The sequence below is a fragment of the Ursus arctos genome, unplaced genomic scaffold (assembly GCF_023065955.2).
Source record: "Ursus arctos isolate Adak ecotype North America unplaced genomic scaffold, UrsArc2.0 scaffold_9, whole genome shotgun sequence".
Taxonomy (NCBI): domain Eukaryota; kingdom Metazoa; phylum Chordata; class Mammalia; order Carnivora; family Ursidae; genus Ursus; species Ursus arctos.
Window position 1 is genome coordinate 34,232,798 of NW_026623111.1, and position 14,432 is coordinate 34,247,229.

The following is a 14,432-nucleotide window of genomic DNA, read 5'->3' on the forward strand; positions in this document are numbered from 1 at the left end:
TTAAAAACACCTGCACTGGGGTGCCTGGGTGGCTCGGTTGGTTAAGCGTCTGCCTTCAGCTCAGGTCATGATCTTGGGGTCCTGGATCAAGTCCGGCATCGGGCTCCCTGCTCAGTGGGGAGCCTGCTTCTCCTTCTGCCCCTCACCCCACTCGTGTTCTCTCTCTCACTCGCTCTCTTTCAAATAAATAAATAAAATCTTAAAAAAAAAACCACCTGCATTTCTTATTTGAATATGCAATCGATATCAAGTAAACTTCCTTTGCAAAATTACATCGGTCATCCCAAATAGTATGGTATATACTTGAAAAAAATGGGACTTGTAAGGTTTCAAGCATTATTCTTCACATCTGCTTCTGTAGGCTTTGTGTGCCTTACAATTTAGTTGCTTTTATTAAAGCAACCTAATTTGGGGAAATTTGAGAAGAAATGGAAAGGCAACGTTTTCTTGCCTTTGAAATCTTATGGTTATTTGTTTGTTCTCTTTGAAGCTGAACTGAAAAATTAGCTAGATGCTTTTATGGAGAACACAGACAAATTCAACCCCTGGCTTTATGTAGAAACTTCAAACCTTTTCATTTGTGTTTTCTTTTTCATGTAACACAAAGTACCTTCCCCTCATTTGGTCATGCTTAGTGTCTGGTTTTCAGAGCAATTTCTAAGGATTGTTTGGAGGAAGCAAAGCATATTTCTAGGTAAGAGGTAGAAAAGAGAGAGAAAACACATTGGGTAGATAAAGATCAGGCAAGTCTTTTTTTTTTTTTAATGCTACTTGCTTCTTTTATACTCTTTCCATTTCTTCAGTAGCAACTTGGAGAAAGTTCTACTCACAAGTAATTGTGTAGAAGGTCTTAGAAGAACAATGGGTATCATGCCTACCTGACTAGAATTACCTCATTTCCTGTTAATAAAGCAAGCTGATAAGCACAATGAGGAGAATGTAGCTCAATAACCAGAGGCTTGAGTATATTCTTGACATTATCATGCCTTTGTTCAAGTTGGACTAGATGATCTCCAAGTTTCCTTTCTGTCTTAAGGTTGTATAACTTGAAGTCCTTTTATTCCTATACCTGTGATCCATTACCTTAAAATCTGTGTATCTATGGTAGGCTAAATCATGGAGTCCCCCACCCCCAGCCCTGCCAAAGGTGTCTAGGTCCCAATTCCCGGAACCTGTGAATATGTTACCTTATGGCAAGTAAGACTTTGAGGATGTAATTAAGTTAGAGATCTTGAGATGGGAAGATTATCCTGGATTATTGGATGGGCCCAATGTCATCACAAGGGTCCAAGGGAGGCACAAAGATCAGAGTCAGGGAGGAGATGTGGCCATGGAAGCAGAGGTTGTTATAGTACACTTTGAAGATGGAGGAAGGGACCAAGAGCCAAGGAATGCAGGTGACCTCGAGAAGCTGGGAAAGGAAAGCTAAGGGATTTTTCCCTAGAGCCTTAGTGGGGAGCATAACCCTGCTGACCTCGTGATTTATTCCCAGTCCCATATGGGATTTCTGACTTTCAGAACAGCAAAGCTATTTTTGTTGTTTTAAGCCACTCAGCGTGTTTGTGGGAATTTGATGCAGTAGCCCCAGGAAACTAATACACCATGTATCTGAAATCCGTGTATATATATGAAACTTAAGGATTCATAAGTCCTGCATTTGTCCCTCTAATTTCTTTTCTCTACCAGATGAAATGGGGTATAGATACACTCAAACAGAGTCAGTACCTGACCAAAAGGACCATATAAAGGTTTAAGTTCTATGATTTACTCTGGTCGAATACTAGAGCCATCATTTTCTAGTTGTCTGACTTTAGACTTGTCACATACTTCTTTGTGCCTCAGTTTCCTCCTCTGAAAAGTCAGGATAATGAGAGTGTCTATGTTCCTTATGGAGTTGAAGGACCCAATGCTCATAAAATACATGTATCAGCTTTGTGTGGCAACTTTCAAGCTTTCCATAAGGGCTCTCCAGCCCTTTCTTCTCCTGCATGCAATGTCTGGAATCTGGAGAAGAGCGTATTTAGGTGAGGTTGGAATCATGACAATACGAATAGTCAGGGGGCCATGAGTTAAACCTGGAAACCCAAGGAGGGGGCAGGAATGAGGATTTGCCTGAGGCTGAGTCTAATTTTCTCCACTTCTGAGTTTTCATTGCTTTTGTTGCACTTGGTTCTCAGTCTGTTCTGGGAATTCCACAGAGACTAAGATCACTTCCTTCCATCACACCGATATTTATGAAACCATCAAGCTGAGAGAAGATGCAGGTATTTCAACCACTACAGTAGATTCTTATCATGTCCAAACCCACTAAAAGGGATTGACGTCATTTAGCTGATTATTCAGGCATTTTCTTTGATGGAGAGAATTGAGAAAGAGTTTACTCTTTTATTGTTTGGTTTTTATCCATGATATATGTATATTTGACAGAATAGAAGGAAAAAGGCATCTGTGCCTTTAAGAAAGAGCAACGGGTTTTTGTAAAGTAAAAAGATGAAAGGCATGAGGAAGATGGTCAAGGCAGGACTATCTAAGCACTTACTATTCTGGAACATTTTAGTTCCCTTTCTTCTGGTTTTGTAACTTGAATTTTTCATGGGATGTGAGGGAAAGTATGTTTTTTCAATATCTCCATTTGTGAGATATTCCTAATTCATTTACTCCTTGGCTTTTCACTGTTGTGAGCATATCACTTTGGGATTGGATGCTCTGAATATGATGATTTGGGCACTCACCTTGATGTCAGTGTTACCTGCAGAGATGAGCAGAATAAAAAATGCCAATAAATCATATCTGTGATGATGTCTATAGAAACCCAAATATTCCCATTGGAAGAGATGCTTTTGTTTCTCACTAGGAAGATGGTTTCCAGGAAAGGCCAGTTCCTTTTCTCCCAGCTGTGTGACTGAGCAATGATGAGAGCTGCTGTGTACGTAAAGTATATTATTTACAGTGTGTCTTCAGGCACATTTTACCTGTGATCCTGCAACTCCTTTGTGGGCTGGATTACAGCTATTCTCAGAGAAGAGAAAACCCCTTTCTAGAAAAGTAAACTGATTTCTTCAAGTTCATACAGCTAACCAAAGCATTTGGTCAAGATGGCTTTTCTTTCCACTACATGTTGCTTACCCAAAAAAGTTAATTCAAGTAGGTAAACTGGGAGTCTCAGTTTCCCTTATTTAAGATGTATGTACAGACTCATTAGACTAGATGCAACATCACAAACTCAGATCGAAAGGAGCATTGCAGGCAATGTTAATGCAAGAAGTTGTCTAGATGTAAGGCAATGGTTATTACACGTGGCTTCAAGAAACATGTGCCTCTAAAGGGGGTAGCTGTCACCAAGCTTCAGTTACTGTTTCTGCACAAGAATCCAACAGAACTAGTATTGTCAGATTCTGTTTTTTCAAGAACGGACAAAAATCCAGATTTTCAAGTGAAATCTCTCTGTGTTTGATGCATGCTAAATTGGCAGAGCTATGACCTTTTTCTAAGGTCTCTATGGTGGGGGAGTGGGACACCCTCATTTTCATAACTCGGATGTGCTGTAAAATCAACATTGTTTCTGTTTAACTTTTTGGAAAAATCTTTTTTGTTTGGTATGGCATGGAGAATTCATTAGGTTCATTGACTTTTCAATTAATGTCCAGGCCAACTCAATAACTGATTTGGACAAATAGATAATTCCTAAGGTAATAATGGAAATTCATTTATTTACATGATCTTAGGGCATCACAAAAACAGAAAACACACTCTCCAGAAATCCTTGCATGCAAAGACTGTGCTCGCGCATTTCTTTCATGCCACCAAGAGGGGCACCCGAAGTTAGAAAAAGAGAGATTTTTTTTTTGGCACTTTGTTGTTTTCGCTCTTAGAATTGATGGCACATCCTGTCAAACGTAAATGTTAATTTTACTTGTTAAAGAGATTGATTGATTGATTGATTGATTGATTATTTTTAGAGGTTTTTTTATTTGTTTGTTTGTATTTGCTTTTGTTTTTGTTTTAGAGAGGAGAGAGTAGGAACAGGAGCAGGAGCAGGGGGAGGGGCAGAGGGAGAAGCAGGCTCCCTGCTCAGCAGGGAGCTGGAGATGCCCAATGCAGGGCTCACTTCCAGGACCTTGAGGTCATGACCTGAGCCAAAGGCAGATGCTTAACCTGACTGAGCCACCCAGGTGCCCCAAAGAGATTCATATTTTGATCACTGTGTAATTATAAGATTTGATTTTGCCATTCTAGCTTATGAGGTTGGTGACATATGTGAATTTGGACTTGGTGTTGCGTGAAAAGGAGGTGTATGCAAAGTGACCTCCAACAGCCAACAGAGCTGTGAGACTGAAGAAAAAGACCCGTAAGTCCAACTTGATAAGAATATTAAGGGGACTTATGGACAGAATTCTTGGGCTGCTGCAAGAGGAGTGGATCTCCATAACCCCACCTCCCCTTAAGACCTGCCTTTGTAGCCTGCAGGCTGGGAGTACTGCTGGGGAACCACTGGGAGAAATGTTTGAGGATAGCTGTGTGTCAGAGTCATAGGGCAGATCAAGGACAGTGTGCCTCAAGGGTGTACTTAAGGGTCATTATGTGGTTAAATAAAATGAAAGAATGTGGGGGGAAGGTGCTGTGCTCAAGAAGGCTTCAGGTCACCAAGCGGTCATCATGGCAGCCTTGTCCAAGATGACCTTAGTCTGGTTCACACAGTTGGTTGTAATGATAGGGGTGATTGTGCTGCTGCTGGTGTGTGTCAGTAATGTTTTGTAATAATAATGATAGTAATAATCAAAAGATACCATTCATTGAGTGTTTATTATGCATGAGGCTTCATGCTGAGGGTTTTTCTATTCATTAAATCATTGAGTCCCCACAAATCCTCATGAAGAAGGCATTGATGTCCCTATGTTACAGATCAGAAAACTGAAATTTAAAGAAATTAAATAACTAGTCCAAGATTATCCAGTTATTAAGAGGCAATTCAAACCAAGTTCTTATTAAATATGTGGGAAAGAGGCCAGAAGGTATTTATTAAGCATCTACTATATACCAGGTCATATTTTGGGTTCTTAGTTCTAGTGAACAAAACTAAGTTCCTGCTTTGTTGGGGTTATATTTTATTTGGGGGGGGAATACACAGTAAATCAATAAACAAACACAATGTAATGTCTAGCAGTACTAGGTACTCTAAAGAAAGAAAGAATTGGGTATGAAGATAGAGGGCCCATTTTCCACAAGATGATGAGGGAAGGTCTGTGTGAGGGGGTAGCATCTAGCCAGAGATAGTAGAATGACGTGGAGGGTTGAGCAATGGGAATTTCTAGGACTGTTCCTCTGACAGTCCCTCCATGGTATAATTCACCGCTTAGTTCTAGAACAGTATGGCTCGTTGGTTGGTTGTATTTAAGAGGGTTATGTAGTATCTTCCTATGGCAAGAGCAAGGATTTAGGAAGCAGACCCAGATTAAAATTCTGGTTCTGCTCCTTTTTCCCTGAGGTATTTGGGCACCTTAAGTTTATTCCAAGCTTTAGTTTCCTTATCTGTAAAATTTGAATTGTAATCCTTATGTCATGATAAATGCAAGTTGCTCATGTGAAGTCCTAAGTACTACATATAGATACACAGGAGCCCTGTTATAAGTAATGTTATAATTATTTTTATAATCTGTGTCTAATGAAAGGACACAGAGAAGTTCCATGTGGTGCATCCCAGAACATGCATGCAGCTGCAGGGGTTTACGGAATAGGGTGGAGAGGGAGAGACAGAGAGAGATGTAAAATTCCCTGCCCTTTACAAAGGCCCACAGCCTGCTTCCACGGGCATGCGCCTGCGCTTTAAGAGGGTGGTTCTGGAGCTGGGTTGGGCTATTGCCTGATAATCAAGGAGTCTGGGATCGGTCCCAGTTTGCCTTCTGACATGTTTGCCTCTGAGCTCATCACTCCACCTCTTTGTTTTCAGGTGGAGGAGAAAAGATCTCTCTACCTTCCCCATCTCAAAGGAATCTCTTTAGACTGAAAAAAAGTTTAAGATGCACCTCTTGTGATGTTATTTCCTGTTATATGTGGGAGCATGAGTTAGTAAAGAGGCAAACCTCTTTAAATCACAAACATGTTCTCAGAGGCGATGACTTAGGTCTATAGCCATCTATGTTTGGGCAGCGACTTTATCCTGGGGAGGGAATAGTAAAACAAGAGAGCGATTCAGTGGTTCATCTTGGCGCAGTGGATTTTTGGAAGGGCGTGACCCTGGGATCCAGTTTTCTAAATTGCTTAATTTTAACTCTGTCACCTTGTTTAGGACACTTCTCCCCTGTGAGCCTAGGTTTCTCCATCTATGAATAAAGCAGTAACAACATGTCAGGTATTGTGGGGATTAAATGAATGTAAAGTTACCAGCATTATGTCTGCCATGGACATCTTAAAATGTAACTTCTCATTTTATTTTGTATTTTTGTTTAAGACGTGACTTCCTGGAGGTATCTGGAGGCCCCTATTTCGGGAGGCCTCTTCAAACCAGTGCCAGGCTGCACAGGCAAAGGGTCAAGTGGAAATAACCCACTGGATTTGCTCCAGCCTCAGGAGCTGGGTCTGCTCCAAGCTGATCCTCTGTCAGGGAGCGGTGGTGACTGAATCTTGGCCTGAATTCCAGTGGCAGTTCCCGTGGGTGTGGGGGCTCCAGCGGGTGTGGGGGCTGCAGAATTGCCCCAGGATGACTCGGTGCTACCATTCACAGTGCCTCTTGCAGGACGGGTGCGGGCTGAGGACATACACTGGCTGTTAGGTAACCTCTTTGTCTTCTTTCCAGCAATTTCCATCCCTTGCCAACACATCTACTTTTGCTGCAGGCTCTTGTGAGCCTTCAGGCCACTCCTAAGATTCATCTTTTTAATCAATGGAAAGGAAGAAATGGCCTGCCTCTATTATTATCTAGATCGGCTCTCTCAAAACAAGCAGGCTGCAAATCCCAGTGGCTTCTCAGCACTGTCTCAGATGTGCCCATCCTTCATTACGCTATTCCCATGGTAACCCTAGGCAGGGAGAAGAAGGACAGCTAACCATTGAGCGGCTATTTTTAGATTTCTGGCCAGATGCTTTGACAAATCTGTTGAGGGAAAGAAAATGAAACAAATGTAAGAGAGGATTTTTTTTTTTTTTTTGCCAAAGACAATATCATTTAAATTCATATTATGAAACTGGAAAAGAGCTTGAGAAATCATTCAACCTACTACCTCTAGGAAGATCTACTTCAAAATCATACCAAAAAAATTGTTCAATGAGATTTTTTTTAGATCTTTTTACATAATAGCTTATTCTAATAGATAACCAAATTTTCTACCCTGTTTTTATCTTGTGTTCAATCTCAGTTCTCAGACCAATGGAGTTGGGAATAAGACTGAATATGATTGCTCAAATTGTGGGCTACACAACCCTGAGGGAATCATTTATTTAGACTATGCTAATAATGACACTCCTGAGGCTTGTGCAGTGCACATTCTGTGCAACTATCTGCACTGGTCCTACTTCACTTACTTTTTTAAAAAATGTAAATTCCTCTCTTCCTTCTTAAAAACCTTCAGGAATTTCCCATTGCTCTGAGGTTAAAGCCCATAGATCTTTAAAGTGATTATAAAAGTACAACATGATATCTATCCTGCATACCTGTCCAGATTCATTTAGTACTACTGTAGTTCTCTTTCTCTGTGTTTTAGCAAAAGACTTTCAATCAGAGTCTCAAACATGCCATCTTCGTCCCATCTCAAGATCTTTCTACTTACCTATAATATTCCTCCCCATGCTTTCTTACCTAGTTAATTTCTCTAACTCCTTCCTGTCCTTTAAAGCCGAACTCATTCGGCTTTCTTGACCTCTGAAACGAGAAAAGCACACACCTTCAATAGCCTCTCCTAACAACTCATGAATTTCCTTTCCAGCACTTAACAGTTTGTGAATCTATATTTATTTATGTAACTTTTTTTAGAACTATGAACTTCAGGTTGTGAGGGAATGATATTGGTTGCTCACCATTATATATCTAGTACCTAGCACCATGTTTAGCCAATAAATGTTCCTAGTAACTGAATGAATGACTAACAGTTATTTTAAAGGGACATAATCCCAGCTTCTCTGTCAAGTCAAGCTGTCAACATGATTGCACTGGGGCTTCTTAAAATGTAATGTGCATCCAGATTCCCCAGAGAACTTGTTAAAAATGCAGATTCTGAGTCAGTAGATCTAGGGGAAGCCTGTCATTCTGCATTTCCAACTCGTATCTAACTAGCTCTAGAATTTGGTTGTAGATTGGAATCACCTTAGGAACTTAAAAAAAAAAATCACAATTCTGAGATTTCATCCCGGTGATTCTGGCTTAATTGTTATATACTTCACCGGGGCTCACGGTATTTTTAAAAACTCCCCAGTTTAGAACCAAAAAAACCCCACAAAAAATCCAAAAAAACCTTTGCAGTTTCTTCTAACATCCAACACTTTCGGAGATCCACTGATTCAGGCAAAGCTCATCCTTAATGGGAGGTAAAGGGATATTTTTGTTGCCCTTTGCATTAAACAGCACCCCACATGGCCACCTGATAGGGGTCCATCTTACTACTCTTTTTAAAATGCCTCTTAGAGACACACAGCAAAGTGGTACCTAGCATTTGTTGTGTGAGCAGAGAGAATCTCATAGGAGTTGATTAACGTGGCAGCGGAATGGTCCAATCTTAAACTTTCCCACCTCTACTCATGGGGGAAACTTATGTCTTATCAAATATTCAAAATAAGCGTGTTATTGAAAAAAATGGAACATTTTGGTAGAACCAAATGCAGTTCTAGCAGCCTTTACAGCAGAGGAACAAGGCATACCTCCTCACGTAGTAGCATCAGAGAAAAGAGAACTGGTGTGCACTTCCCAAAGCTACAGTATTTGTAGTGAGTTTCTTCTTTCTTTTTTTTTTTTTTTTTTAAGATTTTACTTATTTATGTGTCAGAGAGACAGCCAGCGAGAGAGGGAACACAGCAGGGGAGTGGGAGAGGAAGAAGCAGGCTTCCAGCGGAGGAGCCTGATGTGGGACTCGATCCTGGAACGCCGGGATCACGCCCTTAGCCTAAGGCAGATGCTTAAGGACTGCGCTACCCAGGCGCCCCTGTAGTGAGTTTCTTGATTCCCTACTTGCCCATAACCATGAACCCGAAGACAAGCCATAGGCTCTAGGCATTTGGTTTACTTTCTTTGAAGATCAATGCTTTTTAATCTGGAGCATAGTAACAATGCCCCTTTCTTGTCATTAATTCCACTGATTATTTCCAGTGATTTAATTTTGCTTGTGTTTTTAATCTTAAAAATGCCCCAAGGTGGAGTGTGATCTTTGCACTGGTCGCTGAGCACAATACACTAGTTGTTTTCATAGTCTCGGTTACTTAGTCTCCTCAGCAAACCTGTTTGGTAGATCACATTTTATAGATGACAAAATTGAGGCTTACTAGTTCACTCTCTTCCCCCAAACACACAGAGGGCCAGTGGCAGAGTCCAGATATATCTGCCGCTCTCTCTACCCCGGTGTTCATTAACAGCGCGAAGGCCAAATTTGGCCTTCAAACATATTGCTCCACATGGTCTCAATACATTTTTAATGAGGTGTGGCCATTTGGAAAGCAGAAAATTTCAAGCTTATATTTTGAATAATTATGTCTAAAAAAAGTAAAATAAAAACTAAACTAAAAAATAAAATAATCCTGACAATAGTGAGTAACATGCCTGCCAGCCTGAAGCCGAGTGACATTTTCCTCTTTCAGATGACTTTCTACCTCTCACTAATACCTCTTTTACTCCTGGCCTGGCCCAACATTTATGACACCTGTCTGGCCCCTCCAGATCTCTGGGTTTTCAGCTTTGCCTCTGAACTCCATTGAGGGAAGAAATACATTTTATCATCAGGAAAAAAAAAAGACCTCTTTCTTGGTGAGATGGAGACCATTGCATTGCCATCTTTATACCTTAAGACCTTCTTAGGACCCTGTGTAATTGTATCTGATGGGCTGATTTCTTTGAATACAGAGTGGTGGAGCTTAGTATCCTACCTTCTGATTCTAGTTATCTGGAGTGGTTTCCAGTCAAAGTTTTGACTTCAGAAGGGTTTGTAAGTTACGTGGCTGTGTTGCAACAACGTGGCTGTGTTGCCCCATGAAACTCATGTATCCCTTGGACTCATGGTATAGTTGTATTCTGTTTAGTTTTCTTCAAGGAAGACTGTGGTAAGGAAGAAGAGGATCTTCCCCAGTGTTGTCATGGCCCATGTGGTCTGGCCTTGCAGTGCTGGCAGGTTGTCCCGGGAACATAGTCACTGATTTCTGACGTAGCAGGAAATGTAGAAAGTAAGATTCATACACAGGGAGTCTTCTCCTTGGTTTTGAGAGTTGCTTGCCTCTGCTCCAAGGAGTATCTGTTTCCTTGTTTCCTTTCCATGCCTGGCTCTGACCCACTGGCCACTATGGTGTTGGTTTCTCTGCACTCCCTCTGTGTCGTTCGATCTTTGCAGAGCCTTCTTACTGCAGGTTGGAGCCCTGTCCCTCAACAGAGTGCAGACACATATGCCGTGCTACTGAAACCTCAGAACGATCCTGTGACATACATCTTCTTGTTCCCAGGAGATTGTGGCCCAAAGATAAGGAGAAGGATTTTCAAATGGTTAAATACTAACCTTGACTGTTCTGTCACATATTCACTTGGGTTTAAGAGGCCAATCTAGTAATGGAACCGTGTCTATGAAACATGAGAAAGATAATTCAACCATTCCTTATTTTACCACATGGCGTGCCATGTGAGACATCATCGATTTTAAGATATGCCGTTATTTGATATGCCACTGAGAACAGAAAAAACACCGTCAAGTGAATTATGTCATTTAAATGATGTTGATTGCTAACATAAAACATGTCTTAGGATTGACAAATATGGCCTGTTAGCTTTTATTGTGTGTTTTTAATATAGAAGACACTTACTAAAATGTTAAATTGTCGTAATAAGATGTGAGAAAGTAAATGAAAATATTTACACTGCCATGTCCTTCCTTCAGCAACCATCAACTGACCTAGAGTTTGACCGTGTAGTGATTTATACCACTTGCCTTCGTGTGGTGCGGACAACCTTTGAAAGATGTGAACTGGTTAGAAAGATCTTCCAAAACCATCGAGTAAAATTTGAAGAGAAAAACATAGCTCTGAATGGTGACTATGGAAAAGAGTTAGATGAGCGATGCCGACGTGTTTCGGAAGCCCCTTCCCTCCCTGTCGTGTTCATCGATGGCCATTATCTTGGGGTAAGTACTCTGCTAAGGAAAATCTTCTTTTTTTATTGAAGCCAGCCAGTGTTGTTAGAAATCTATAAGCCTACGACAAGGCGACTTGCAACATAACTCCCAGGACATTTGCTATTTTTTTGGAGTTCAGACCAAAGGGACTGAAGCACTTATTTCTCTCCCAAATGATGTGTTGCTAACAGCGTTCATCCCTACAGAAGCATGGTGAGATAAAATCAGCATGAAATTGCCTTTTTTAATAGGAATACATTTTTCACTTGTTCTGTTGACTTGAGTTTTGCATTATGAAGCTTGACGTGTGAGATAAAAACTATTTTTTAGTACACGCAAGAAAAAGGGAATATTTATAAGATACACATTTGTGAATTCTCCTATGCCCCATTATCAAACACGCAGTTTCCTACCTAATGAAACTAAGATGGCAGTCCCAAAACAAAATCAATAAGAAATGGGGCCTGGAGCCAGAATTTTATGTGCTTGTTGTTTAAAATTATTCTGGATTTTGGTAGTTTGGCAGTGTGAGACACAAATGGAGGCTTACAGTAGCAGAGCAGGGAAAACTCCCGAGCAGCAACAAAACATGACTGCCTCGTTTCTCTTTGAAGAATACTGTTAGCGTAATTAACCCCCATTGATCTGTGAACACGCTCAATCGCTAAGAAGCCCAAAAAGAGGGCTCTGGAGAGTGCACTTTAGAAAGGGTAAGAACAAAGAGCCAAGGAGGCCAGCGGTTGAGGGGGTGGGACTGACTCCCCCACATCACTTATCAGACAACAAAGAGCTGCCTTCAAATGGCGGATGGATATTTGGATCTTGGCTTTGTCTCGCATTTGGTCTTAACCTTCAGCTTTCAGAGATGGTTAGAAAAAATCCAGAGCACGAAATGTTCATGTTTTGTTACAGAGAAACTGTTTTAATATCCTGCCTAGAGCCATCGCTGCTGGAGGCCGTCTGTCATCTTACGGAAAGATAAATGCAGAGAAGCCATGATTCACTAGCTATGCTTTCTAGAAGCAGTCTTACTTTTAACTTGAGTTGGACGCAGACTACATTCTGAAGCGGAGGGATTTTGATTTGAAGCATTGAGCCTCTTTCATTACATTTCCACATGTACCCTGAGGTCCCAGAATGCTACAACAATGGCAGTGATAATAATGATAAATTAATAATAATAGTAGTAATAATGTTACTATACTGTGCTCTCAGCTTTACACATTCATCTCATCGAGTCTCCAGGGCAGCCTTAGAGAACACCTCTCTGCTCTACTGGTTGAGAGGCAAGACAGCCTTGTTTCAAATTCCTGCTCTGATAGTTCTATGTGATTCTGGGTAATTTATGACTCACTCTCTGCCTTGGTTTTCTCATTTGTAAAAGGAGCATGGTAATAGAACTTTTCTCACAGACTGATTGTGAGGATTTTACCATAAATAAGATGTAGAAGGGCTTGATTCCTGTGCCTGGAACAAGGTATGTTTTTAACAAATAGTAAAACTATTATCCTTGTTTTGCCAAAGAGAACATTAATTACTTTGCTCCAAGTCACATAGCTGGCCAAGTGACAGGGCCAGGACTCAAAGTTAGGTCTGTCCGACTCCCCAAACCCCTGCTTTTTGGCACGTCACCTCAAAGAAAGCGATCTTTGATACTTTGTTTGCTGATACGGTCTTCACACCGAGGACATGGTTTGGCACAAAGTGCTCAGAAACGTACGTTGAATGGGTGTATGACTGAAGCTGTACTGTTCTCTCACATTCTTTCCTTCTCTCCCTACGACATTCTTCCACCAGGAAAGGATCTGATAAACTCACCCACGCCAGGGAGAAAATCACTGATCAGGGTTGCGGTCATTCGCCTTTTAACCCTGGAAAAACTCTTCTGATGATGTAAGATATTTCCCATTGTGGAATTTTAATTTCTGTGAAACTGTCCAATTAAATTTAGTGGGTGACTGCCTCCTTTACACCGGTGTGATATGGTTGGCCTCACCTGAAACACCTGCTTTTGACCATACTTATCTTCTTCCTCCTTCTGAGGCAATCTAACAGGCAGTGGTGCTATTTTTCTTTCCATTTCATGGATAGAGGCAGAGGGCAACAGACAAAGGAGGTGGGGAGCCAATTCTTTCTCACCTGCTTTTTCTCCGTGATGACTTCATTAGCATACAGTAGCCTATAGAAGGAAAGATCACGCAGGTGTACCTTGTTTCTTCTGCAATTTGAAGCTAATGCCCCAATCTGGAAAGAGACCGGAGACAGAGATTTTCTTTTCCTCTTTCTTTTTTCTTATAAAAGGAGAGTTACTTCGAAATCTACAATTCAAAATGGAGGTAAACACTCCAGAAAACAACTTCTACAACAGTTTCTTCTCCTACTACAAAAATGCCTTTATTTAAATTCCAGTGCACTGTTGTAAATGGAATACATTGCTGGAATCATAGAGCCTTTTCCCTGCAGTATTCATCCATCTGAAATGGAAGGATGCCCTCTGCTGGGTTTTGGCTCATGGTGAAGCATAATTTTTAGGGATGAAAAGAAGCTGATGTTGGTAATTTCCTTAACATCTGTGATGTTTTAAACAGTCACATGAAACCATTTGATTTAGTTTAAATTTAGATGACTGAGAAAAATCAAGATGTATGCATCATCTGTGCAATACAACTTTTTTTAAGGAGGGAGAGAGAGAACTAGAGAGGGCCAGAGAACGAGGTAGATAGAAAATAGGGACAGAAATAGGCCTATGGAGGCAGTGAGATGGGATGGGGACAGCATGAGGCCATTTTGCAGCTCCCTTATTTTGCTGCCATTATTGCCACCAGACCCAGGGATGGGTGGTACCAAAGGAATTCAGTTATCTTCACTGAGGGGAAGATCACAGAGTTCAATGGGCAAGACAAGAATTGACAAGAATCCTGAGCTCTTTTTTTCCTGACGACTCTTGTTCCCAGCCAAACTTCTGTGTAAAGATGGAAGCAGTGAAATAGTCAAGGGAAAGAAATTACTTTAGAAAGCAAATGTCCACTGCCCTGGGGATGCTCCATCAGGGGAGGGAGGGTCAAGGAGTTGGGGGCTGAGAGGGGTGGAGGGTGGGGAAGCAAGTTCAGCTTGAAGCTTGCTTAAAGCCATTGTCCTGTT

At 41.1% G+C, this 14,432-nt stretch overlaps 1 protein-coding gene across 4 annotated transcripts in view; it reads left to right on the top strand.

Moving 5' to 3' along the window:
• The window catches only part of GRXCR1 (glutaredoxin and cysteine rich domain containing 1), a 296,287-nt gene that overhangs the window by 236,983 nt on the left and 44,872 nt on the right, over positions 1 to 14,432 (top strand). Inside the window, exons 1-2 of one of the 4 annotated variants that reach the window (XR_008958379.1) lie at positions 11,211 to 11,300; positions 13,089 to 13,184. Coding sequence is in view for 1 of the 4 variants with exons in the window: in XM_048211780.2 (XP_048067737.1) it covers positions 11,058 to 11,300 (243 nt within the window). In the remaining 3 variants the exon portion in view is untranslated. Of the gene's footprint in view, positions 1 to 11,057; positions 11,301 to 13,088; positions 13,185 to 14,432 lie in introns of those variants that run through there. The other 3 variants (XR_008958378.1, XR_008958377.1, XM_048211780.2) reach the window with 3 other exon arrangements.